Source organism: Diaporthe amygdali (genome assembly GCF_026229845.1).
Source record: "Diaporthe amygdali strain CAA958 chromosome Unknown NODE_8_length_1307975_cov_65_857355, whole genome shotgun sequence".
Taxonomy (NCBI): Eukaryota; Fungi; Ascomycota; class Sordariomycetes; order Diaporthales; family Diaporthaceae; genus Diaporthe; species Diaporthe amygdali.
In genome coordinates, this window is record NW_026517028.1 from 519,170 (window position 1) to 544,940 (window position 25,771).

A 25,771-nucleotide genomic window follows, 5' to 3' on the forward strand; every position below is an offset into this window, starting at 1 on the left:
TTTGCGTTGATCATTGGCATTTATTTTCAAGCTGTCAGACAGCCTGGGGTGCCTTCAACGGCGATGACAACAATTATAGAACAATTACACAGCTTGAACGGATCATGATAACGCAGCGGACTTGTTGCTCTTCCTCACTTCCGCTGCCTTCCGATAAATCGAAAGCCCAGATTGGATAGCTCCGCCTATCAAAATTCGCCAGTATGGCGAGCTGTTCTGGCAAGGGCCGGGACAGGGATGAACGGCACTGCTGGCTGCCTTCCGATCAATGGTATCCCGTTCTCGGCATCTACTGCCCAAATAGAGAGGCAATATCGCCTATTCCCGACCGTCGCAGTAATAATACAAACGGACTGGCTGGAACGGAGCACATATAGCGTGCTTACGCAACTCTATGTGCGAAATATTAACACACCGCGCCGGATGCCAAGTCTGGGGAGATTAGACTCACGCGGAGGCGTTGACACAAGTGGAGTATGGTAGTAGAAAATCTCCACCCCTCGTGGGCGATTATTGTGCGTGCTATCTCCAATCCGTCGGATGCTGTGATAGGAACGAGTAATGACGAACATCCCTGCTGCGCACCGTGACCGGAACTGAAGATTTACAGATACACCTAGACAATATAAAAGAATGTGACCGGCACGGCTACACATGGAGAGAATGGAGCGCCTCGTCGGATCAGCCCTCCGCTCGATTGGGACTGCCTCGGGAATTGTTCTGCCCACTATGCCCTCTCTCAGTACTGGCGCCCTCATCGGGCTTGCGGCATACCTGGCGGGCACAACCGCGGCCGTGACGCTGCAGCAACCGCTGTTGACGAACAGAACAGTGAGGCTCGATGGATACGGAAGCTTCATTGGAACTACCGTCAACCAGACGCTTAGTGGGAAAGCACTGCCTGCGCCGGTTGACGCGTGGCTCGGTATTGACTACTCGACGCAACCGGTCGGCGAGGGCCGCTTTGCCCCGGTGGACTGGCCAGAAGCATTCGAAGGAGTGAAGCCCGCGACAGAGTACGGCAAAGCCTGCGTCCAAGATCCCACCAGCGTCAACATCGCAATTCAGGATGAGGCTTGCCTCAACTTCAATGTGTTCCGGCCGCAGGGCATTCCCTTGACCGAGAAGCTCCCGATTCTGGTTTGGATCCATGGAGGAGCTTTCTACTCTGGAAGCTACAAATCCTTTGACGGTGCTGCTTTTGCGGCCTCGTCGGAATCACCAATAGTGGTCGTCAACTTTCACTACCGCGTCAACTCTCTGGGATTCTTGCCGTCGGCACTGTTCGACGAGGAGGGTCTCCTCAACCTTGGACTCCGTGATCAGAAACTGTTTCTTCAATTCGTCCAGAAGCACATCGCGGCTTTTGGTGGCGACCCGGAAAAGGTCACCATCGCTGGCCGTTCTGCAGGAGGACACTCGGTGGGGATCCACCTGTTCCACAACTATGGGGAGGACGAAGGCAAACCGCTCTTCTCTCAGGTGTACCACCAATCTGGGTCCGTTACGGCCCGGGCATTCCCCAACGCTACCTACCCGCTCTACCAAGAGCAGTTGGACAAGTTCACGAACTATCTCGGATGTCCAATTGAAGGAGACAACGCGGCCTCCTTGGCTTGCCTGCGGTCAGCGGACATCAACGCGATTCGCAACATCAGCGTCGATTTGTACAACGAATACAACCCGAACATCACCTGGCCTTTCCAGCCCGTCCAAGGCGGGCCACTTCTAGAGAAGTTTGGGTCGCAGTCTGGCTACGATGAAACCTTTTTCAAGGTGCCCGTCATGTCCACCACTGTTTCGGACGAGGGAAAGTACTACACCATTGGCACGCTCGAAACCAACGAAGAGTTCCTGGACTTCATGCACAACATCTCTCCGGCTTTGAACGAAACCGACATTGCCTTATTGGACTCACTGTACCCCGATCCGTCCACGGACCCTTCATCGCCCTTCGCCAACTCTCCAAACAGTACGCAATACAACCGACTCTCTGCCGCCTTCAGTGATTTCGCGTATATTTGTCCAGGTCAGGAAACAGCTTACCGCGTGTCGACTGCGGGTGTTCCTACCTGGAAGGGGAGATTCAACACGAACAACTCGTACCCGGCGTGGCAGGGCATCCCGCATACATCGGACACGAAGTACACCTGGAACGAGCCAAGCGTACAATATCCTGAAATCAGCCACCTATACCATGCATACATAGCTAGTTTCGTAGCAACGGGTGACCCCAACACGCTGAGGTACCCGGGAAGCCCCGAGTGGCCCCAGTATACTCCGTCCGGATATGGTCTGGATTCGGAGCCTGCTGTACAGCTGCTTGTCCAGCCAAATGGGACAACGGTTGAGAAGGATGTGATTCGAAGGGAGGCGTGCCTCTATTGGAGGGACCCAGAGAGAGCGTCGCGGCTGAACAAGTAAATGCTGGCAAGCTTTCTAGACATAGTGAAAGACATAGAGGTAATAAAATTGGATCACAATCGAGCTCTCAATACAACACAAGAAAAATGCAATCAGTCAGTCAAAGAGCCTATTGGGTGTGAGAAATGACTAGGTCCTCTGTCCGGGGGCAGCAGCCGATAGATGTCGAACAAAGATTGATGACAAACACTCCAGTGTGGGAGAGGCGGTTTGAAGATTAGGATGCTCCTTGGAGAATTCTTTTTGTTTTCCCAATTGTTCAGGGTGCAATCACGCAGAAATCACAGATCAGTCACCCATACGAGTTCAATATCATCATCCCGATATATAGACCTATCTCTAGAAAGTGGGGAAGCCGACCACTCACACCAAAGTATGTCCTACACCTGGGAGGAAGATGAGCCTACTCTTATTATTTGATTTAAAACAATTCGGGTCGCTAATTATAGAGGCGCTCAATCTCTCGACCATGAAAGCAAGACACATTGGCTCTAGAGACATGACTTGTTTGGGAATCTTCCAGGTAACAGTCTTCCCGGGTTCGAGATCTTTTACTATAAATTAGAGGCTCAATTACAATTCATTCACAAGCTTGTTCGACGAGTGCTTAGTGTGAAAGTGAGATGTGAGATTCATTCATACAATCCCGGATAGATCGGCGGTATTACCTTTCCTTCTACCCTCCTATAAATCAGCTTTTGCAGCCCTCCTTTTTCTTTCAATCTTCCTAACAATTCTGTTGTCAAAGTCGTACACGATCCATCAAAATCGTTTGCCATCCAGCCGAGGTAGGCCACCATCAAGGATAACCAAGAATCAGAAGACAACCATAGAAGTGAACGAACACACTAGATAAACCCCGGAGACCACAATCCGCCCTCATTCTCGCCAGCTCATCGCTCTTAGTTCGAGAAGAGCCTCTTGAACATGCCCTTGAGACCACCACTCTTCTTCTTCTCATCCTTCTCCTCCTTCTCACGCTTCTCGAGCCTCGACCTGCGGTGCTTGTCATCCTCCTTTGACTTCTTCGTCTCAGCTGAAGCACCCGGGCCAGGGGAGCTGCTGTCCCCACGTGGGTGGCTCTCCTTGGCCGCCTTCGTGGACTCCTGCTCACGAGCTTTCTGGAGCTTCGCATGAGACTGGTCCAGTGAGCGCCGGATGCCCTTGCTGGAGCGTGTGGTGCTGGATCGCTTGAGCTCAACTGGAGGTGGCCGGGTGACGTCCTTGGAACGGCGAGAGGATGAGACAGTGTCCTTATCCTTGGTGGAAGTGGAGGCGGTATCGGCCGTCAGAGGACCGCCGAAGTTGGAACCCATCACGCTTTCGCCGTTCTTCATGTCGAAGAACTTCTTGCTTGGCGCGGGAGCTGACGACTCGGTCTTGGAAGTGTTGGAGGGCGAAGTAACACTGTGGCGCGTAGAGCTGTGGCGCCGAGAGCTTCGGTGAGAGCGATCGGCCGATGGTGGTGCCTCGACTTCTTTTCCCTTGGCTTCCGCAACCGGTGACTCGGCCTTCGCCTTCTCCCTCTCTCGACGACGCTCCTCCTTGCGTCGTTCGTGCTCGGCTTGCTCTTGAGGTGTGCGCTCGCGACGAGAACGAGAGCTGTGGCTGCCCTGTGCGCTCTCAGCGGTATCTTGACGTCTTGGCGGTGTGCGTGGGCTTTGCTCAGCATCTCGCTCGCCATCTGGCCGGTGCCTGTGAGACGAGTGTCGATGGTGTGAGGATCTGATGGTGCCATCCTCACGTGTGCTTGGGCGACTAGACCGTGAGGAGTGACTAGCCCTGTGCTCTTTTGAACGTGGTGATCTCGGAAGCTTGTCATCTGCCTTAGAAGACTCCTTGCCTGTAGTTGGGTTAGCGATGAAATCATAAGGAGTGCTAGTATCCGCAACCCTCGTACCCCTCCCATCAACCTGCAATGTCGCAGGAGCGGTTGTTTCTCCATGTTGCTTCAAATCCTTGACGTGACCTGCCATCCGATCGCTGGTTTCGCCAAGAGTGTCGGCCGCAGCGCGGATGATGACTGCAGCGGCGACGACTTCTTCGGCTTGCTTCACACTCTGTTTGCTCATTCTCCTGACGCTTCTGCCCCGATTCATTCCCTTGGTCTCTTCATCATTGGGATCCGGTAACACTATCCCAGGAGTGCTGCTTCTGGCAAGAGGGGTCTTTGGCCGCCACAGCTCATCAGTCTGGGTCGATGAATCAACGCGGCTCAGGAGCACTGGCTTTTCAGTCGAGTCTGCGACGGATCGGTCCTGGTCACTGCTCAATCGCGGATCGACCATGGTGAAAGATTCGGACAGCGGCTGTTGCGAAGAGACTTCCTCAGGGCTGTCAGGGGCAGCTGATGAGATCGACCGCACTTCGAGGTCATTCTGATCTGGAGTCGTTGCCTCCGGCGTACCAGTAGCTTTGTCAGCTGTTTTGGGCCGCTCAACCTCGTCTGCAGACTGAGGAACGGCAACTTGGTCGTCGCCTTCTGTTTCCTTGCTAGACACGAGTTCGTGAACAGCAACTCCAGCTGCGGCAGCAGTGACAGCGGCAATTCCAGCTTCTTTGAGATGACTATCGTCTTCAGATACCTCCGCCGCCGGCCCAGACTGTTCTGTGCTATCTGGCCCATGATCTTCAACGGTAGGCAATGCATCCTCAGTTGGAGTCTCGGATTCCTCTGGCGATGAGGCGTCTGTGACTACATCCGCACCTGAAGTTGGTTCTGCCGAAGTTTCCTCAGCGATGACCGGCTCTTCGTCGGGTTCTGCTGGCATTTGATCTTGCTCGCTGATGTCTTTAGAAGCAGGGTCTTCCGTAGCGCCCTCGAGAGCGGGATCTTCCCCTTTGGAGCTGGCTGCGTCTGTGATAGGTTCGGCTAGAGTTTCCTGCCCCTCAGGAGGCTCATTCTCTTGAACTTCTACTGCAGATTCAGCATTTTGTTGTTCAGGAATTGCAATGCCATCCTGCTGGACTAGCTCTTCACCAACACCATCGCCTGGCTCTTTCGAAAGCTCAGCATCGTCGTGCGGCTGAACCTCTGGCGGGCTCAGCGTCTCATCATTCTCGAGTTCACGAGATACTGCCTCATCTTGGCCTGAAGATGGTGGCTCAGGGGAAGCTTGTGCAGAGGCGTTCTCACTGCTAGAGACAGGTAGAGTTGGCCCGGTGACAGTGTCAAGTTCATTCGCAGAGTGATCAACCACGACTTCGGACGATACGTCAGGTTGAGCGTCCACTCCAGTCGCCTCAGAGATATTGTTGTCCTGTTCTTCGCTGGCAACGACTGTTGTGTCTTCAGGTGCCGTTGTAGATGTTTCGAGGTCATCTTTAGACAGTGACATGTCGGCAGGTTCATCAGCGGGCGCCACAGTTTCTGGAAGGACTTCTAGCTCCTTCGTCACAGGCTCATCTTCATTGACTGAAGCTTCAACGGGTGGAGGAATAGCCTCATTTGCGATACCCTCCTCGTCTTCTGTGCCGTCGTCTTGGCCTTTGACTTGCTCTGAGTCAATATTGGGAGCCTGGCCTTCGGCTGAAGGTTCATCTTGAGATGTCGAGATTGGCAGCTGTGGCTCCTCCACGGTGTCTTCAACATGTTCGCTTGTCACGGGTTGCTCTGAGGCGATTTCTTCGCTGACGACGTCTTCGCTGACGACACCCTCGTTGGCGACACCCTCGTTGGCAACACCTTCGTTGGCGACATCCTCGTTGGCAGCGGTATCAGGTTGAGGCTCTGACATGTCGCCGATAGCTGGTTCTTGCTCCAGAGGGCTTGGTGACAACTCTTCGACACTGGTATTGGATGGCACAACCAGGTTGTCGATAGTCTCGTTATCAGGTTCTTGATGCGTTTCCTCCTGTGTTGGAGCGTCACCGCTGTGCAATGTCTCTTCCACGGTAGATGTGTCAGCTACGGGCAAAACGTCCGAAGATTCCAGAGAGGCTTCAGGTGCGTCTTGTTCGACCTTGAATGATTCTTCCTCAGCAGGCAATCCGAGAGAGTCACGGTCCAAGCCATCCACAGTGCCTATCGTGTTGTCTGCAGGTACCTCATCAGAAGCTTCAGCAGCCTCGGCCTGGTGAGAATCCTCTTGCGTGCCAATGGCGTCGCCAGGGGAATCATCAAGTGAGGTAATGGCAGGTACTGTGTCGTCACTCTGGTCAGGATTGGGGGACGACACGGCAGCCTCCTCAGAAGATTTCTCAACATCGCCTGGTGACAGTTGGTCTTCTAATTTCTCCTCCACTTGATCCAAGGGAGCATCGGGCGCAACATCGGCGGACCCGCTACTTGACTGAACATGTTCTTCGACGGGGCTCAAGTCTGACGGCTCCTCGGGTGAGACAGTGTCTTCTTGGTCCCCTTGCTCGAGCTCAATTTCTGGTTGTGCGTCATCCGAGCCACCTGGTTGCTCTGAATCGACTGTATCTGTGACTTGCGGATCTTCGAGATTTTCCAAGTCAGGTCGGCTCTCCCCGGGATCTTTGGGTTCTTCTGGGCTATGAGATTCGCCCAGAGTTGTTTCGTCAATGACGGGCTCCCCTTCCGATCCTGCCTGGTCTTGTGCGCTTGGCTCCACATCGGGTGGATTTTCATGTGACAATTCGGGTGACAGATCTTTGTCGACTTGCTCTTGTTGTACAATTACAATTTCTTCCGGAAGCTGAGCGTCTGGCTGGTGTCCCGTATCATCAGCCTGCTCGACTGTAGAATGATCATGTACCGGGGCTTCAACGCTGGGTTGTTCGACAGTGGTGGCGTCGATGGTAGACTGTTCGACCACGGCAGGTTCCTCAGTGTTTTGACCAGGAGAAGACGGCGCAACGATAATGGGCTCAGGCAATTTTCTCTCAGTAGATGCAGGAGAAAATTCGGTATTTGACTCGATCTGTGAGTCCTCGATGATATTAGGAGTCAATGGACGCTGTTGCTCAGAGACGGCTGCTGGCTGCTCATCTGGGTTGGAGACGATCTCGTCTTGATGCAAAGACGGCTCTGGTTGGACTTCATCTGGTTCCGTGTTCTCAGGGATCGGTTCTCCAGGCAACGCCTCGTCCTTGAGGATGTCTTCGGACTGATTCGCGGATTGTTCTTCTAATGTGCCAGATTCGACTTGCGGTACTGATGGCGATTCGATGTCTTGCTCCAAGGTATGCTCAGACTCATGTTGGTCACCTTCTCGTATTACTTGCGCGATTTCGGTGCTCAAGTCTGCTTGCTGTTCGCTTGAATCAATGGTTGGGACTTCCTCGACTGGTTCTAGGACAATTGGTGAACTCGGCGGCTCGGAGAAGTCATTCGAGTCTTCGACGACTGGCTGAGCAACATCTTCGACCGCAGATTGAGTGGCGATATCCTTTTCGTCAGCATCTCTCACAACGGCTTCATCATCACGATCTCCCTGATCCTCATCCCCGTCCCCAGACCCAGTATTTACGCCCTCCTGCACAACGACCGGGTCATTGTCGTTGGCACTCACGGGCCCTGGCTCATCAGGCGACTCAAGGATATCTTGAGCCCCACGCACCATTAGCAAGCTTGAAAACTGCGTACGCACCGAGGGCCATGGACGCAAGGATGGTAAGCTTGCCTGGTGTTGTAGATGCAGCGCTTGGCTTAGCCACAACCTCATCCTTCACCACGACGTCCTGCTGAGAAGACTTGGCTGAAGATTTGGCACCGCTGGCAACAGAACGCTCGCGCAATTCAAAGTCACTTTGAACGGCTTGCGGTTCTTGTTGATCTGATGTGAAGGTGCCGTACTGTGACCCGGCAGATTGATTCTTGGAGGATGCAACAGTCGTAGCAGCATCGGGGGAGGGGGAAGAAAGGGGGAGATCATGAGCCGAAGGCTCGTTGGGGATACCCTCAGAAGTGTCCCGAACTATGTCGTCCTGGGAGCTCTGGTCGTCATTCTTGACAGCATCACGGGCTGCTTCCACCACCGCAGGGGCAACCAACAAAGACCCAGCTGCCAACGCGCCAGCTCCGGCAACCAACTTGTCGGTTGAGTCCTCAAGAGTAGCGTCAGACTCATTGGTCACGCTCGTTGGCTCGTGAGCATCTGCTTGACCTTGGTGCTCTACGCTCTCGGTGTTGTCGGGCTGGGTCTGTTCGCCAGCCTCCTGTGGGATAGCCTCCTGTGAGGTGGCCTCCTCGATTGTCTCTGTCGGAGTATCGGCCTCCGCAACGACCTCATCAGGTCGGTCAATTTTGTTGTCACCGCTCGAAATCTCGGCCCCGGGCTCATGTCCGACGACTTCGGACGTTGCCGGTTGATCTTCGCTGGTGCTTAAAGTTTCGACGACAGGTGTTTCGACGTCTGTCTGAACGGGTATCGTTTCGTCGGCATCGTTCGACGTCATTAATTCATTATCATTAGACGTGTCCTCGACAGTCGTGCTTTCAGTCGTAGCTTGGGCAACTTCCGTGCCTGAAGCAGTGCTGGTGGCCTCCTCGATCTGGCCTGGTATTTCCGTGCTCTCGACAGAGATATCACGGCTTTGGCTTTCCCCCACGGCAAGCAAATTCTCGTCGACAGGATTTGAAGCAACATGGCTCTGAACATCATGGGTATCATCAATTGCAGTCGGGGGGACCTCACCTTTGTCCGCCAAAATTTCTGCGTTAATTCCATCCTCCACGACCGAGGCTTGCTCCTTCTGCTCATCAGCGGGTATTTCCTTCTCGGGAAGCTTTTGAGTGTCCGTCGGCTGATCCGTAGGCTCGAGGGTCTTTTCGACCGCCTCGGGAGCATCCTCAACCGCCTCGGGAGCCTTCTCGGCCGCCTCGGGAGCGGCAGCATCCGCTGGGCTCTGCTGCTGTGGCTCGGCTTCTTCCGCCTGTGAAGCTTCGGGCTGCGCGGCTTCTTCCACAGCGACCTTGTCCTCTTCTTTCTCGGGCTGTGAGTCGGTCACCGCTGTCTGAGCTACTTCTGGCTCAGCTGGCGCCTCTACTGGCTTTTCGAGCTCCGTCTCCGGTTCCGCAGCAGTCTCCGGTTCCGCAGCGGTCTCCGGTTCTGCAGCAGTCTCCGGTTCTGCAGCGGTCTCCGGTTCTGCAACGGTCTCCGGTGCTTGGGTCTCTGGCTCTGATATGCCCTCTGCCTGGACAGGCTGTGACTCAGCAGACACCTCAGGGGTAACCTATTTAATGTCCTGATTAGCGCTGTCTCCACGGGTTGCAATGCGTGTTCCTAAAGTCAATAAATTGAAGCCACATTGCAGAAAGCAGAGGATGTCGAAATGGCAACACAAGCAGAAAAAGACGTATGTGGAAATTCCTCGAACAGGTAAATCCGTGCCAGGAGATACAGGGTGAGTGCAAATGACCAAAGACTCACCTCGGTCTCTTCCTTCTCTGTCTCAACGCTTCCGCCCGACTCCACGGGGACTGTTTCCTCGGGCTTGCTCTCCTCAGGCGTGCTCTCCTCAAGCTGGACATCGTCCTTGACCTCAGGTTGGACATCGTCCTTGATCTCAGGCTGGACTTCAGGCTCCTCCAGCTTCTGGGTAGTCTCTTCGGGGACTGTCGTACCATCGACCACGGGAACGTTCACAGGCGTGTCCGACGTTTGCTCAGCTGACGTCTCTTGCACTTCATTTTGAGTCTCGGGCACTTCTGAGCTTTCTTTTTGGACGTCCTCGGTGCTTTCCGCGCTTGGTTCCACGGCCTTCTCGACGATGTCCTCATCCTTCTGAACTGGCAGATCGGCGGCCTTTTCATCCTCGGCTTGAGGCTCAGGCTCAGGGGCGCTCGCTTCTTGTGGCACGGGTGCAGACTCTTGTGCAATTGCTTGTTGCGGCGTTTCTGCTTCCTTGGATTCGCTGGCAGGGGCCTCCTCGACGCTGGCTGGGATCTCCTCGACGCTGGCAGGTACCACTTCGGCGGTGTCCTTGGCATCTTCGGTTTGGGGTGCGTCGGGGCTGCTCTCGCTGGAAGCTTGTTCTTTGCTATCCTCGACCTTCTCCAGAGTCTCTTCTTGCGATGGCTGAGCATCCGCCGAAGTCTCTTCAGTGGCGGGCGATTCCTGGGCAACAGGTGCCGTTTCAACTGCAGGCGTCTCTTCAACTGCGGGTGTTTCAACTGCAGGTGTCTCTTCAACTGCAGGCGTCTCCTCAGCTGCAGGCGTCTCCTCAACTGCAGGCGTCTCTTCAACTGCGGGCGTCTCAACTGCAGGCGTCTCTTCGACGGCGGGCGTCTCCTCAACTGCAGGCGTCTCCTCAACTGCAGGCGTGTCCTCTGTGTTAGGGGCATCCTCGGTCTTCAACTCGCGCTCCTCGTTTGGGGATTCGGTACCAGCAGGCACGCTCTCCGGGGAAGTGACCTCTTCAGCAGCAGTAGGGACGCTGGCGGCGATAACCTCAACAGGTGCGCTCTCAGAAGAGCTCTCAGGTGAAGCGACTTCCTCGGCAGCGGGAACGGCCGTAGCAGCATCGCTCTCAGTTGATGCTTGTTCCGGCAAAGCCTCCTTGGCGACCTCGGAACTCGCAGGAGCGTCGTCACCGACTGAAGGGCTCTCCGTAACTTGGCTCTCCTCGGGCTTGTGCTCCGCTGGCGCACTTTCCTCTTGAACGCTCTCTTGAGCGTCCTCGGAGACGACTGCTGGGCTCTCTTCCGCTTTGTCGGCGCTCGGTTCTTGGATTGCCTCGGCCTCTTGCGAGATGATGTCCTCCTTGGCTTCCTCAACAGTAGCTTGAGGTTCTGCCGGTGCCGGCGATGTTTCTTGCTCGATCTGGACCGGTGTGCTGTCATCTTTCTTGTCATCGTTGCTAACTTCAGGGGCTTCTGAGGCATCATCTTGCTTGTCCTCGCTGACAGCTTCAGGAACCGGCTCACTGGGCTCGTCCTTGGCAGCCGCCTCCTCAGCCTGATCGACGTCCTGGCTTTCTACGATGATTGCAACTTCTGGGACCTCCTCTGAGTTGACAGTTGCTGGCTGCTCGCTAGCTGAAGTGACCTCATTCTGAGCAGATACGATTTCGGGATCAGCAGCGTTGCTCGCCGGCTCCGGCTCAGCGGCATCGTCCTGAGAAAACTCCTTTGCCTCCAAGCCCGCCAGCTCAGGCACGGCAGTCTGTTCGGCTGGTTTGGACTCTTCCGTAGGTTCTGAAGCCGCAGGCTGCTCATCCGTGGCTAGCGGAGCCGCGTCAGCGACTTCCGCCTGGTCGTCTTGCACGAGGTCGGCTTGCGGCTTCAACTCCTCGGTGCTGAGAGGCGCTGGCGTTGACGTTTCCTCGACTGAAGCTGATTCTGTCTCCTCAGAAGTAGGTGCCGCTGTTTCTTGGCTCTCAGTGCTCACGGGCTCCTGCTGAGACTCGGCCAAGATCTCAGACTTCTCCTCTGGGCCTTCAGATGACGCGGGCGCCGCGACCTCCTCGACGTTGCTGCCGGCGGTGTCTGGCTCGGGTACAGATGGTTCCTGGATGTCCTCCTTGACGACTCCGGCGTCAATGTCTGCTTCCTTGGCCTCAGCAGGCGAAGTCTCTTCAGGTACGACAGCTACCTCTTCTTTTGTTGGGACGTCAGCCTCAGGCTGCTGAGGCTCTGGTGCATTGTCGCTGGTAGCTGCACTTGGCTCTTGGCTCTGAACAGTGTCGGCTTCCTTGGCTGGTTCGCTGGTCTCTTCCGCTGAGGCAGCGATTTCTTCCTGAGCTGCTGGAATTTGGCTTTCCTCGGCCGGCTGAACAGGTTCGACATCAGCGGGGCTGACGTCGTCTTTGCTCTCGGGGATCTCAGCCTCTTTGGGAGCCTCGCTGGTCTCCACAACCGCAGGAGCAGCCTCGTCCTTGCTGTCGAGGCTTGGTAACTCCTGGGCAGGCTGCTGGGATACGTCGTTGCCGACGGGCTCCTCTACGGAGGTTGGGGCCGAATCGTCAATGACGGGAGTATCGGCTGTGACGTCCTCCTTCGCTTCGCCGGGCTCGGCGGCGTCTACAATCGGTTCCGGTGCAGCCTCTTGCTTCTCTTCGGTAGCAGCGACGCCGTTATCGACTTCTGCAGAAGCAGGGCTATCTCCGTTGGTCTGGGCCTGCTCAGCGACCTCCTCAGACACGCCGGGGGCAGTGCCCTCTGGGACGGGGTCGTTAGGGGGTTCCACAGCTGCCGTACTGCTCTCACTAGGCTGTTCCGGCTCGACGGCCTTGGTGGCTTCGGCTGGAGCAGGGGCGTCCTCAGTGACGTCTTTCACCGGCTCAGGAGCTGCAGCAGACTCGGGCTCTTTGGTGCTTACTTCTCCGGGAGAAGCAAGTTCTGGGGGTGGAGTAGTAGGGGCAGAATCCAAGCTGTTCTTTGACTTGGACTTCTTCTTCTTCTTCTTGGACTTGCTCTTGGGAGTAGCTGTCTCTTCACCCTCGCCAAGCTGGCCGGTGGGTGATGTGGGCGACAATGGTGTCATTGGGGTCTCCAACGGGGTGGATTCCCCGGACAGAGCAGCGGCTTTCTTCGCCTTTTCCTTTGCCTTTTGCTTTGCTTTTTTGGCCTTGTTTTTGGCCGTCTTGCTGCTGATGGGTGTTGTGCCATCCATAGGTGATGTGGGAGAGAGAGGTTCTCCGCCATTTACATCACCGGCCTCAGCAGCGTGTCCATCTACGCCTTTGTGAGCATGCGCGTTGAATTGATACGCAACGGTAACCACTTACTTGTGCCGTTGCCATTCTGGACGGCGTCGTCGCTCTGCTCCTCGTCGGAGTCAGAGGGTTGGAAGTATTCAACCTTGGAGTAGTCCGCTACCTGCACTTCTTGATTAGGATAATCCGAGAACTGGACTTGAGACCAGTCGATGTTTGTCCGGACGGGACAGTATTCGATACTGTTAGTTGGGAAGCTCATACTGGTGGGACCGCGGGCTGCGACGCCTGATGGTCGAAGGAGGTGTCAAGAGAAGACAGGTCCTGGGTTTTAATGTCGTTCGCCATAAAGGTGACGCAACGTGCTAGTTCTCGGGTCTTGCAGATATGCAGGTAAGGTCAAGACAATCAATGCCCAAAGGGATCTTGCGTCCTGTGGGGCGGCAGGTTTGGAGGCGGTTGAGTCGATTGGGTGGTGTGCAGTCACGAGGGTGTGCTGTCGTGGCACGCAGACGAGGATCAGATAGCGACCTGACGGTTGGGTATATGGTAAAAGAAGCAATGATGCAGACGCTTTACGACTGGTAAATACTGTATGCACAAAAGAGAAAAAAGTTTTGCAGCCCGCACAGCTTGATATGCGGGTGCCGGAGGTATATGCAGGCTTTCGACCTGAAGTGATATGTATCGGATCAAACAACCTGAAGACGGTGAGCCAGGAGGGAGATGCTTGCAAGGTCACCGAGGGACATGAAGAGGGAGTTTGAAAAATTGAGAGAGACGGTCTGATGGTGGGATGGGGTGTCCCCGGCAACAGTTTGTTGAAAGGCGAAGAGGGTCCATTTGTTGCAATCGCGATGCCCCGCGGTGTGAAATTCCACAGTTTCCACTTTTAAGAAAAACTTCCAAGGGCCTGTCAATGCCAACGAAATGATTCAATGGAGAAAGTTTGGGACGCCCACGACAAGCATTTTGCCGGGGATCGATTGGCCGATGCGCGGTCGTGACTGGCACTGGCGCCACGTCAAAACACATCGAGGAAAGCCGAGGCAGACAAGCAATGCGAATCATTCATTGCAAATGAAAGGTTTGTATGGGATTACCACGACGGGAGACCACTCCGTGCGACAGAGATCCGGAGATGGGGGGGCTCCTGGCGGCCCAACAGGCCCAAAACTCAGAATCATGCATGAGACAGGTCGTGGGTATGTACTCTAGATCTGCGAGGCCGATTTTGAGGCGGGATGTACAGTGTTGTCAACCTGTCCGCGGCTATAAAGAAGCTGCCGGTCGACGCGGGATAGCATCGTTTTCCATCCATGTTGCGGATGCATGTCGCCTACCCGCACTCAGGCACTGGGTAGCGCCGAAGAAATAGACGAGCTAAGCCCTTTCGAGCAGAACGTGGCCTGCTACTGTGGTCTATAGCCACGATTCTCCAGGGTTGCCAGGTCCTTTGACGGCTTGGGACCTGAGAAGGTTCCTGACCGTGCCGGGCTCTCTGCTGTTCGTTGAGCGATGGTTGGCACGGCAGGACGCTGGACGACAAGCCCAACCATGGGACTGCCCGTTGTGACAGACAATAAGAGACAGGACAGGGTCACCAGGAGGTGTTGTGGTGTTCTGGTCGTCCAATGACAGGACACAGCCGTGCTGCAGGTGGTACGTTGGTTTGCAGATATCGACTTTTTCTGCGTGCTACGTGGCTCGCTAGCTGGGTGGTCGCTTGCTGATCCGTACTGATCAGTGCATGTACAGTGTGTACCCGGGAGGACCTGAAGGGTGGGCGCCAACGCGTGAATAACCCGAACGTGATGACCGCAGCGGCTGGTGCGGTAACTATGCACGATCGTCGAGGCGCCGTGAGTCTATTGACTGTGTGGGGCGGAGGCATGAAATCACTGTGTACCCCGTGATATATGGAGTGCTAAGGACGGGCTGTTGACGCCTTGGAAAGCTGCTCCTAAAATGTCCTTCATGCGTTCCAACTTATGGCGTCCTCTATGTCGATGGATCATCCCTCAGGTTTGGTTCCCGAGGTCGCGGGACTCCGGGATGTTGTTAGGCACCCATGGGTTCCAATACATCGGACGAGACGGTGCTGACTGTCTGACAAGGCCCCAGAGGTCTTGGGAGGTTGCAGTCCCGGAACACGCGCCGACATTCGAGCTGACCTGGCGAGCGAGCATTCGACGATCTTTCTGGAACATTAGATGGCGATGGAGATTCGATTTGAGATGAACTGTGTCAAGGTTGCATCAGCGAGGCTGGCCTTCTGATCAGTAGTATTGTCAGACTTCTGTTCTATGAGCTAGGCGATGGCCGCACACTAGATGACGCGGGAGTGTTGCCGTTGGTTCCTCTTGATCGTGTGGCCTTGCATCTGACAGCATGCCCAAGTAGCCAGTACAATTATTCTGAGGGGTGTTTGGCAGCAATCCAAAGTACATGGATACATACCTGGACTAAAGCCACTCTGGACCAAGAAGACGCGTCTTCCCTGCCTTATTGACCACCTCCCACGGATGTGCATTGATCACGACTCGCCTTATTCATTTCATTCCACACAACACCAAGCACGCAAAGCCCACTGTCCTATGAACGATGCTATCTCACGGTTGCTTCATGCAGTGGATCTTTTGTGTGCTGTGCTGTACGAAGCGTTTAGGCTCGGGCACGTCTCTATTGCTATATTGGCTTTCCGAGCCCAAACAGGTGAACTTACTCGTGTGACTCCGACTTCCTTAACACTTGAATCCCAGAATTTCAGCAGGACGGCCTCCACCACGTGCAGCATTGTATATGCTCACAATCACAGCTCGGTCATTCTTCCCATGAATATTAGAGCCTGGCCAAGTCACCATGGTTTGTAATGCCCGCGGTGAAATTGACTGTTGACCAAGCACGTTCAAGCCAGGCCCACACAGTCTTGCTGCAGATGTCCACTCATGAACAGACGGGCCCGCTAAGGAATCAGGCTGAGCGATGTTCTTCGCTTGCTGACAGCCTTGCCTCGCTGCTCTGGGCGCTGTCCACCAAGGTTCCGAAACTTGGTGAGCGCGTTGCCCAATGTCATCCTTGACCGTGGCGGAAGCAAGGTTGTCAACCCAGATTCAGCAGATCCAGCAGATTCAGCGGGGACTGCGGAAGTCTTTGCTACCATTCCGAGTGATTCACGCCCTGGTGTACATCGGCATCAAGTGGGTTCCCACAGCCATGCAGCTGAGCAGCCCATCTAAGGTTGACCTTCGTGCCATATAGAGCTACCCACGCAGTCTCCCACATGTGAGCCTCCATCGGTCTATCAAGCATGGGTAGGAAGCCCGGCAGGCCTTTCAATATGATTTGGAAATTGTATAGCTGGCTGCCTCGATCCTGTCTCCTTAATTTCCGCGCAATCACGAATGCAGCCTCCTGTACGCCAACGCCAGCCGCGGAAAGACTCCCTGCAACAGTAATTCTTGCCCATCTGCCCTGAGCAGCCTCTCGGTCCACTTCTGCCACCAGGCCATCAGTCTGCGGACATGTCCTTGATGTTGCCTGCCGACGCTCTATCTGTTCCCCATGCAGCTCGAGACTTCTCACATGGCCATTTCGGCTTGCAGCTTTCGCAGCTCTTCCTCTTCGTCGTCCTCCTGTGCCGCAACCGGCGTCTTGCCCTTGACTGTTTGAGCCTGTCAGCATGTGCGGGAGATTTGGCGCCCGGGGGGTGTAACTCACTATCTTGGGGTGCGGCAGGCACTCGCTGGATCTGATCCGAGACCGGCACTGTTCCAGTCTTGAGCATCTGCTCGTCCAGCTGCTCCTGCTGTAACTCGTCCAGCTCGGCCTCCAGGTCTTCCTCGTCGATAGGCTCTCCGATTTGGTTGCTTGTGATGGCGTTGACGATTTCTTCGCTGAGGGCGTTTTGCTCCCGTAGCTTGTCCCTGGTTCGCAATAATGGTCAGCAAGGCATGCCAAACAGACGCACAGGCGGAAGGAAGTGGGGAGTAGTACGCACATTGTCTCATCCACTTTCTCGGGCGTCAGCTTGCCGTGTATTTGTTTCATCGCTTCGCTGGCCTTCTCCATCGCCAGCAGCGTCTCCTTGTTGATATTGGCCGACTCGATTGCATTTATTTGCGCCTCTAACGTTCCAATCTGCCCCTGTGTCTGCTCGAGGCTGTGCTCATGCTGCTTCTTGCGTTTCAGTGCGGTCTTTGCGGCTGTTGTCAAGGGGGACAAGGTTAGCACGTGCGACCAAGCAACCAACTTCGTCTGTGCAATAGTCTGTCCTCACCAGTCTTGTTGTTTGTGGCGACGTATTTCCGGGCTAGGCCATCCTGCTCATCCATCTGGTTCTGCAAATGCTTCTCGCGCTTCTGCAGCATGTCGAGCTGTGACCGAAGCCCGAGAATGGCGTTCTTGGGGGCATTCTTCTGCTTCTGAGCAGAGGCCCCGCCAAACCAGCCCAGGCCCCAGCCAGACATTTTGCTTCAAAGACGTATTGGTATGCAGAAGGAGGAGAGATCCGATGAAATGCGTCTCTGGGGAGATCGAGCGTCGTGGTCGCTTATCGAGGGCGGCGGGGCGAAACGAAATGCGGCAGATGATTTGGGTCTGGACCCGAGGACTCGTCCGTTGATAGCGGGGTTTTGACCGCAGCCAGGCCGGTGTCGCAGCTCGGTCCTTATAGATTCGGAAGGGGGCCCAGTAGATGCGTGTGGGAGGTCGTCGCGAGAGAGGTCGTCGTCAGTGTGGATCGATTCGCAAAGGCAGTCAAGATGCCAGGGTGATAGGTAGAAGCCTAAAGAAAGGACGAGGTATGATGCAAGCACGATTCGTCAGTGCTTGGCCTTGTGATGACCCGCGCTAGTCAACAAGCAGCCGCAGGCGTCCGGCATTTAGCCGCGGCCTGCTTAGTCACTGCAGCCCGATCCGTTGCTGCCTCTGCTGCCTGCGAGCCGTGAGCCTGTTCAGGCATTGGAAACGAGGGCACCGGATTCTAGCACAACAGTACTCGTCACCACCATCTCGCTTGATCTTGCTCCATGCGCCTTGACCATTTTCCCGTAATTATAGGAGCCTTCATCCTCCATTCCTGCCATCAATGACCCCTGAGATGGACCTGCGACCCAGTCTTCAGCCTTCCGGAACCCTGGCGCCTGTTGTTGCTGGGTGTTGAAATGTCCAGCACCCCTTTGCCATCGAAGCTTACGCTGCTGTCATCTCTCCCCTCTTGCGACGCCGGTACTAAAGTGCGCTTTTTAGGATGGTATGTTCGCTGGTGGACCCTTTCAAAACCAAGGCCTTGAAGCGCTTGCCTCAAAGATTGTGTGATTTCGAATACCATCCGGCTCTCTACCTGAGAGCTTTTATTTTTGGTCAAGGGCAGTCTTGACTGACCTGGATCACAGTGTCACGTCCTACACTACCGCTTCAGGGCAGCTTACGCTGCAGCACAAATTCCCTAAACCAACCGAAGTCCAGGCATTGGTTGATGTGCGCTTACTGCTCGAGAAGCTCACAGCAGAGCAAACTTCGGTCGGCGAGTGGGTCAATGTCATAGGCTACATCAACTCACCGCCGTCAGCATCGGTGAAGAAGCCTACCAAACGAAAGAGAGGTCTACCCGCTGTTCATGTCCAAGCACTGATGCTCTGGTCCCCTGGCTCCTTGGATATTGGCCGCTACGAGATGTGTCTGGCAAGCATGCCCACGAAGAGTGAGCCTGGCACGGAATAATTAAAGTCGAGCAAGACGCACATGTTCGCAGAGCGGTTCATGGCTTGATTTTAATAATTCGAAACCGGGCCTCACAGCCCGGGCGAGGCATATTCGTCAGCTCGGCTGGGCATGAAGCATGTCTATCCGATAGGTAACACACATCTCACGGCGGCTACGCAAACAGTAGGTCGAGCGGACGATGTCGACAGCCAGTCCTTTTGATTTTCGCCTTGAATTCTGGCACGGAGCTGCGGCCTTAGAGTAGGGCTGGGGGAACACCGAGTTTGTGAGTGTTGGCGCTGGCTGACGGCGATTGCTTGAAGGTTGCTAATACGACAGGCAAAGCCATCGGGTCTCAGCGCTACACAGAGACTGTGACTTTATCTTGCAAGCATTTCACTCACTAGGATGGCACTCATAGCAACAAGGTTACTGGGCCTCACAAGACGCACAATGTGGTGAACCTCGCCTGGATTCAATTGCACTGTTGCGACTCGGCATAATCTTTGGGGGGTGTGCATGCTCCTGTGTCGTGCCAACGTCGAGCGATCAGCTCCAGTAGGACGCTAGGGGTTCTGGTTACTTCTTGAGGCGTTACACAACACCCACCATTCGTCCACTCAACAACTGGGACAAAAACAGAGCGAGAGGAACTCGATGCTAAACATTCAAAATATGGGAACGTGGGCATCGGATTACACACGCCGAGACGCAAACCAGTGTTGCACGAGACCCGGCCGGCATCCCACCAGCACAACCCCCTGCATCACATTTGTGGATTTGCACAAATGAGCTCAAGGGACGTTCATGGTCAGCCAGGTTCGACCAGAGTTCTGTGACTATTGATTAATTACTGGGCACTCCTGCATATCACACCTTCATCTGTATGGTTCATGCGGGCTCGAGTGGAAACGCAAGGTCTATTGTGCCAGCTGGCGGGCTGTCGCTGGCTCGGAAAATTCCTCCACACCAAAACCACAGCAATGCAATTCACGCCGCTACGCCCGCTATTCGCCCAACGATCACTTCCGAAATCAGCAGCGCTGCCCTGGGTGGATTCTGCGAAACGCTGCCGTGTCGATTTTCATTCAGCAGTGGCCCCGTTCGTGCACTTGGGCACGGTTGGGCTGCGGCCCCAAGTGGCTTCCACCTCAAGGCTCTGCATCAAAGGTGCGCCCAAGCACATGGTCCTCCTCTTCGTCACAGCCTTGAATGCTATTGGACTCGATATTATCGGCGGTCATCATAACCTCGACCAAAGTCCCTCCGCGGGTCCTCGTGCCTTCGACGGCTTGAGCTGGCTTTTGAAATCACCACTGGCTGGTGCAATGGCCGCTTGAGGGGCTTTGCGGCCTCGGTGGCGGTCGTAGCCCTGCTCGCGGCTTGCCTCTCCCACATCTCCTTCGACTTGACGCAGATGTCGTCGATTTGCTCCTGCGTGCAGGGTCAACATGGGGAACAACGTCTGTATCACAGACCGACGACGCTCACATCTGACAAGCAGGGGCCTGGCGTTGTGATGAGGAATCCATCTTCACCCTGTTCGTGGCTATGTTGTCAGCAAGACTCTGAACTAGAAGTGTCGCTGGTGAGGAACGCGTACGTCTCTTGTGAATGGTCGAACCGTTGCTTCGGGGCCTAGGTCTGATCGACAATGGCAGTTAGTTTCACCAAGGCGGGCTGGTTTATGAGGCCGTGACACGTATATGGCGAAAGAAATTCTTTTTGATCATGGCTTCACGACCCAAAGTTACAGGAAGGAGCAATCAAACAAGTTTGAACTTCACCTACAATATTGGAGCTCTTGGGTGATGACCTTTTTGTGGATGTCGAGGTGGGGGATCCAGTATTTGTTCATGGTGGATGAGGACGACATCATCACCTCAAGCTGAGCATCTGGCACGGAAATCTCGGAGAAGATCGGCAAAGGCCTTTGCGCATGTCGATCGTAGCAGAGATCAAGGGGCATTGGAGGTATTTATGTTGTCCATGTTTTCCGGTCTGCCGCCTGTAGCTGAACGTGCAAGATTATGGCCCGCAGCCTTGGTGCCATGGGCAGCTCGGGGCTAGTAGAGACTTGCTCCATCCCGCATTCACCGCTGGGCCATGTCGAAACAATCGTTGACTGCGACGGTTTGCCGCATAGGACACATGCTAAGCGCAGCAGCTTGCATGATTTCCCAGGTCCGAAAGGGATTCGACCCCTGCTGTCTCGCTCCATTTTAGTGGGCGCACAGCGCAGAGGTCGTTCGCCTCACTTTTCCGCCCTGTATCTTCACTTACACACCTACTGACCACAGCGCACCCCTCACTTGGCCTATAGATCTTCAATCTGAAGTACATAATCTGCCACATATCGACAACGTGAAGAATCGAGGCCATCCTTCTGCTTAAGCGAGAGACGCAAAAGCGATCCTGAATGCTCAGGTCTCACAGATCACATTTCCTTGCATGTTCTCCAGGTACAGATTCAGGTCGCGGTCGGAGCCCTGCGCCTAGGGCTGGCCAGGGCAAGTGAAAGTTGACAGGACGTTTGACAGCGCACATCTTTCATTTGTGCCTTGAGCTGTTGTCTGGAGCCGTAGCATCCGAAGCCTATAGAGGCAATGTGAACTAATATTTTTGGTCAATTTGACATGCCCAGTCTGTACTTATGATGAGCGCAAGAGGTTCTGAAAACTTTCCCCGCCGCAACGTTTCTTTTCCAAGCATTCATAAAACACCCCACAAAAACGCGCGCCATCAAAAGTCAAAAGAGTGATCGTCGCGGTTGGAGAAGGATTCCGATCCTCAATTCTTGCCTGTCAACCCATCGAAGTTGGTTTAGACACCCTCCATCTACCAACTAGTTGCCGTGCCGGTCCAGGATGATGCCTCTTCCCGAAACCTAGAAACAAGGACCCCAGGACCCCTATTCTAACAGATCTGCGGAGCCGATTCGGATCGGGACTAGACAGGTCTTAGGGGTCTTCGGCAGCTCATATCGACATCCGCGCGGTCGGGTATACTTCCTTCCAACGTATTCTAAAGTTATACAAGACCTGGGGCTTTCATGTCGATCGCTGCCTTTCACTGGCGACGGTGATACCGCAGTGCCGCTCCGCAGCCCATAGGGCTTGGGACGGGAGGGGTGGGACGCTTCTCTCCAGGTGACCTCCGCACACGAAATTCGCCTCCATCAAGCGATGCGTGCAGCAAGGCGACAAAGCAAGCTCGGCCGGGGTTCCTATCTCACGCCGGGGCTGGGCGCGCGTCGATGGTTTGCCCCGGTTTCATCAGGGGATGGGATCCACGTCGCGTCGGAGCGACCGCGGCTGCGCGCACGCCGCAGTGATAGGTGCCAGGGACGCAGATCGCCGGTATCAATTGGCCTCGGAACTTGCCTGGCCAGCCTCAATCGACCCCGAACGTCTGGTACAGACACGCGCCCTGGACCGCCGATCGTTAGGGGGACGGTTGTATCCTTACGATCTGGTGTTCCTTTTTCCCTCTTGGCTCTTCTCGTACGTGCGATGTGCTCGCAAGGCGTGCGTGCTTCAATGCAGTGGCACGTGACACTCGGCACCTGGGATCGACATGAAGTTGAGGCGCGGGCCATGTGAGGCTGGCATGCGAGGTTGCTCTATGCTGAGATCCATGAAAGGAAGACTGCAGCAGCCCGTGGTTTGGTGCGCTCGTATGCAGCGACAAACAGGCTGTGGAGCTCGTCGCAGCCCTGCGGCTATAGGGTGGGCTTGATATCAGGGCTGCTGCTGCTTCGATAGTGTTGATGATCGTTTCATCGAGGCCCTGCGTTCAGTCGCCGAATCTGATTTCTGAGGCTGAGGATCAGGCTTGTTTGTCTCAAGGCTAGTCGAGGCAAGGAAAATGTATCGAATCGGATTTCATTGTGTTGAAGAGCCCGAGACACAGATTTAATTTACTGTGACAAGCTTCCATGGCGCTCTAGACGTTAGGTACCTAGGTGATTTTGCGTGCTGCGGCCTCCTGCCTTCCAAATCAACTGGAGTGCGGTCTCCTTCCTGCCTTCCCGATCGTTTGCTACATTGGCCGATAAGACTTGTTGAAGATTGCAGGGAATAGCGTTTCGCTCGGCCTGCCGTTAAGGGCTGAGCCTCACTGGCAATGGTGAGATTTATTGAAGCACCCAGGAAAGGGGAGATTGTTTTGCAATTAAGTATTGGCTCTCAAGATACCTCAATGCGTACCTAGAGTGTTGTGCTATCATGCTCCCAGACAGCGTTTTGATTTTCTTCTGCATGAGCACTTTGATTCCTTCAATTTCTTCCCGGTTTCTTGGTTTCTGTTTCGTCTTCACTGCCATAATCTCGCATTTTGAGGTCGTCAGCCAGTCCATGGGTGGCAAGTAGATAGTTGCTCTGAAATGGTCAACAACGGTCCAGTAGAACAAGAGTCTGTCCACTCACACCATCCGTTCACGCCTACGGCTGAAGCTGCTGGCTGGCAATCACGCAAAGTCAGAGGTGCTCTATTGTCCCCTACAAACTCGGATATTTCCAACCCAATCTCGACATGTGGTCTCAGGCGCGATTGATACTGTCTCCTTGAACGGTACATGGTATAGTCGAATGTGGGACTTAGAGTCAGCTCATCAACGAGGTCGCTTGATCGAAGCAGCTGGGAGGAAGGGCAATGAGGGAGCACACAGTGTTGGTTCACAGAAGCAACAGATGCAGAACAGTCGACCATTCCTTTTAGGTGTCGGCATGGGTCTCCTCAGCGTCTCCGGCTAGACTCTGGATGAAGCCCACCGTCCGTGTCTGAGGGTGAGAGCTCTGAGATGCGCTGTTGAAGCTGTCCTCATTACTATCTCGTTGAATGTTGCCACCGTCAAGGTCGCTTCAAGCAAATCTTTTCTTTCGTTGCATAAGAGTCAATTCAGGGTGCACACCCTCAGTCTGTCATCATTTCCTGGGCCAAATTCGGGCTTGCCGAACATCGCCCTTCACGTCGCTGTTTCCTTGTACATCACTGTCTTCACAGCCTTACCCAACGCGCTGCTTCGCGGTGGCATGTGCAAGACATCGACAAATTGACACCACGAACTTCTTCATAAATTTTCCAGTGTCAGTCCGGACACAGACAAGTTCCATTGCCTTCTAGATTCATCAGAGTGACTCATTCTGCACTAGTTCACTACCTAGGTAGATGGTTAGGTAGGTAGCGAGCACGAGAGCGACTCGGTTTGCCTACCCAAACCGCGCCGTCTCGCCCTTGAAATTTGCGCCATTTGCAGCGCCCACAATGTGTATTTAAGTTCTCGAGTCCCTCATCGAAATAATTCAGTGATCTTTCTCTCCCTGACCTATGTCGTCTTTCTTTTGTTTCTTCCACGCAACCATGAAACGACCTGCCAGAAGACCACCATCTCACGTCATCGGCATCACGGGCATTTGTGGCCTGGGAGCTCAACTGCGTACCTATCTTTCGACTATGAACACACGAAGAAATACATTCCAGTCCAAATATGATTATCAACAGACACCCTGATGTCCCTGCTTGTATCACCACCTCATGGAAGATGTGTGCTAATCTTTGACAGCGTAAGCAATAGGCATCGGCGGAGACAACTCAGCACGGATGCATGCGTCCGTGTGTGTTGAGAACAACTGACATTGCCACAGGACCAACCTCCTTCACCTAGCCGGACCAGCCAGCAATGGCAAAGAAAGCCGGCAGGGAGAGAGGAAGGGAAGGAAACGAAGCTTGAAGACATCCTTCTTCACCTCGCCGGACCAGCCAACGATGGTGATGAAAGAGTGGGAGCAGAAGATGATTGAAAATGAAGTTGAAGATGACTTCGGGCGGCCTTTGAGCCACCCATTCGTTGCAAGAACGATGATGAGAAAAAAATTGTCCGAAGCTGCCCTTACCTTTTTCGCTCTCAGCAGCCCACGCCACCCAAGAGGGCTCGTGTCCCAACAGGTCTTCTTGATCACCCGTTGGATTCGGTGTGCCAAGCCCGGAACGAGCCAGCAAAGAGGCGGAAAAGAAAATGAAGAAAGGAGAGAAAAGTTTTGAAAAGCTGGGACGCGGGAGGCGGGCTTTTAAGGACACTGACTACTGACTGAGCTCACGTGCAGGAACAGCAGAGCAGGGCCGTTTTGCTCCGTCAAGCCAATGGCGTGCTCTGTGCTGGACACACGAAGGAGGCAAGAGTGAAGGGGAGGGAAGGCGCGCATTGGGAGGCAGCACGCAGCCCTCAGCACTGCGTATAGGGATACACAGAGCAGCAGCCTGCGAGAGGGCAGGCATGGCAGGGCTAGCGTCGAGGGCAGGCAATCGGGCATCTAGAAGAGGCAGGCTCTCCCACGCGAAGCCGCCGAATCTGCGCAGTGAGGGGAGCATTTGTTCCGAGGGAGAGGACAAGTGCTGGGAGCAGGACCAGCATCCTGACGGCAGCTAGGGCAGCTACGGTCTGCACTGACCGGGCAAAAGCATGGGATGTCCGCGTTGTGGTGGAAATGACTTGGAAGGGTGAGGTGCCTCAGCATCGATGGCATGCACAACATTCCAGCAACTCAGTCGAGTATTTTGTGAGGAAGGCACAACACATCATGCATCTGGGAGCCACCTGGATGAGGAGTTGAGGGACAAGAGACACCAATACGCTGTGTGGAGCGCAGTTCCAAGTCAGGAGGAAGCATAGAATTGGGGCAGAGAGAGTTGGAGAGCACTTTGAGGCGGTCATGACTTCAAATGTTCAATCGTGTTGGCGAGGCAAGAGCGAGGGGCCCAGAGAGGTGTGTCTGTGACTGGGGCTGCGATGGGCGAAAGAAGTACCTAGGTACCTGCCTGGGTTGGGATGAGCTAGGCATGATCATGGCTGTCATCTGTACGAAGGCACTTCAGCAGAAAGATTGGAGGTGGAGAGGGCAGTTGCACGATTTGGTCAAAGCAGATGGGACACGAGAAGACATTCGATGGGCTGGGCAGATCTCAAAATATGAGGTGTTCGTCGACTTTGGGCCCTCTAGTTCCCAGTGGGAGGAGGGACTACGGAAAAGGAATCACATTGGAAACCCAGACAGTAAATCGATGCCCGTCTAAGATCATC

At 54.6% G+C, this 25,771-nt stretch overlaps 5 protein-coding genes across 5 annotated transcripts; 2 read left to right on the forward strand and 3 right to left on the reverse strand.

The window, feature by feature from the left end:
• Positions 1-729: 729 nt before the first annotated feature.
• On the forward strand, positions 730-2,424 carry J7T55_013392 (para-nitrobenzyl esterase; the record flags this gene model as incomplete). Its single annotated transcript, XM_053141183.1, has 1 exon — positions 730-2,424. The coding sequence occupies one exon, from the start codon at positions 730-732 to the stop codon at positions 2,422-2,424; it is 1,695 nt and encodes a 564-aa protein (XP_052995734.1).
• Positions 2,425-3,326: 902 nt separating this feature from the next.
• On the reverse strand, positions 3,327-13,249 carry J7T55_013393 (uncharacterized protein; the record flags this gene model as incomplete). Its single annotated transcript, XM_053141185.1, has 4 exons — positions 3,327-7,933; positions 7,980-9,564; positions 9,762-13,006; positions 13,060-13,249. 4 exons carry the CDS (start codon positions 13,247-13,249, stop codon positions 3,327-3,329), a joined length of 9,627 nt encoding a protein of 3,208 aa, XP_052995735.1.
• A 3,319-nt stretch (positions 13,250-16,568) lies between these two features.
• J7T55_013394 (vacuolar-sorting protein snf7) lies at positions 16,569-17,456 on the reverse strand (the record flags this gene model as incomplete). The annotated part of the gene is made up of 4 exons (XM_053141186.1): positions 16,569-16,651; positions 16,708-16,913; positions 16,988-17,192; positions 17,267-17,456. The coding sequence occupies 4 exons, from the start codon at positions 17,454-17,456 to the stop codon at positions 16,569-16,571; spliced, it is 684 nt and encodes a 227-aa protein (XP_052995736.1).
• A 696-nt stretch (positions 17,457-18,152) lies between these two features.
• J7T55_013395 (uncharacterized protein) lies at positions 18,153-18,711 on the forward strand (the record flags this gene model as incomplete). The annotated part of the gene is made up of 2 exons (XM_053141187.1): positions 18,153-18,241; positions 18,384-18,711. 2 exons carry the CDS (start codon positions 18,153-18,155, stop codon positions 18,709-18,711), a joined length of 417 nt encoding a protein of 138 aa, XP_052995737.1.
• A 1,212-nt stretch (positions 18,712-19,923) lies between these two features.
• Positions 19,924-20,551, reverse strand: J7T55_013396 (uncharacterized protein; the record flags this gene model as incomplete). The annotated part of the gene is made up of 4 exons (XM_053141188.1): positions 19,924-20,127; positions 20,185-20,232; positions 20,297-20,337; positions 20,485-20,551. 4 exons carry the CDS (start codon positions 20,549-20,551, stop codon positions 19,924-19,926), a joined length of 360 nt encoding a protein of 119 aa, XP_052995738.1.
• Positions 20,552-25,771: the final 5,220 nt, after the last annotated feature.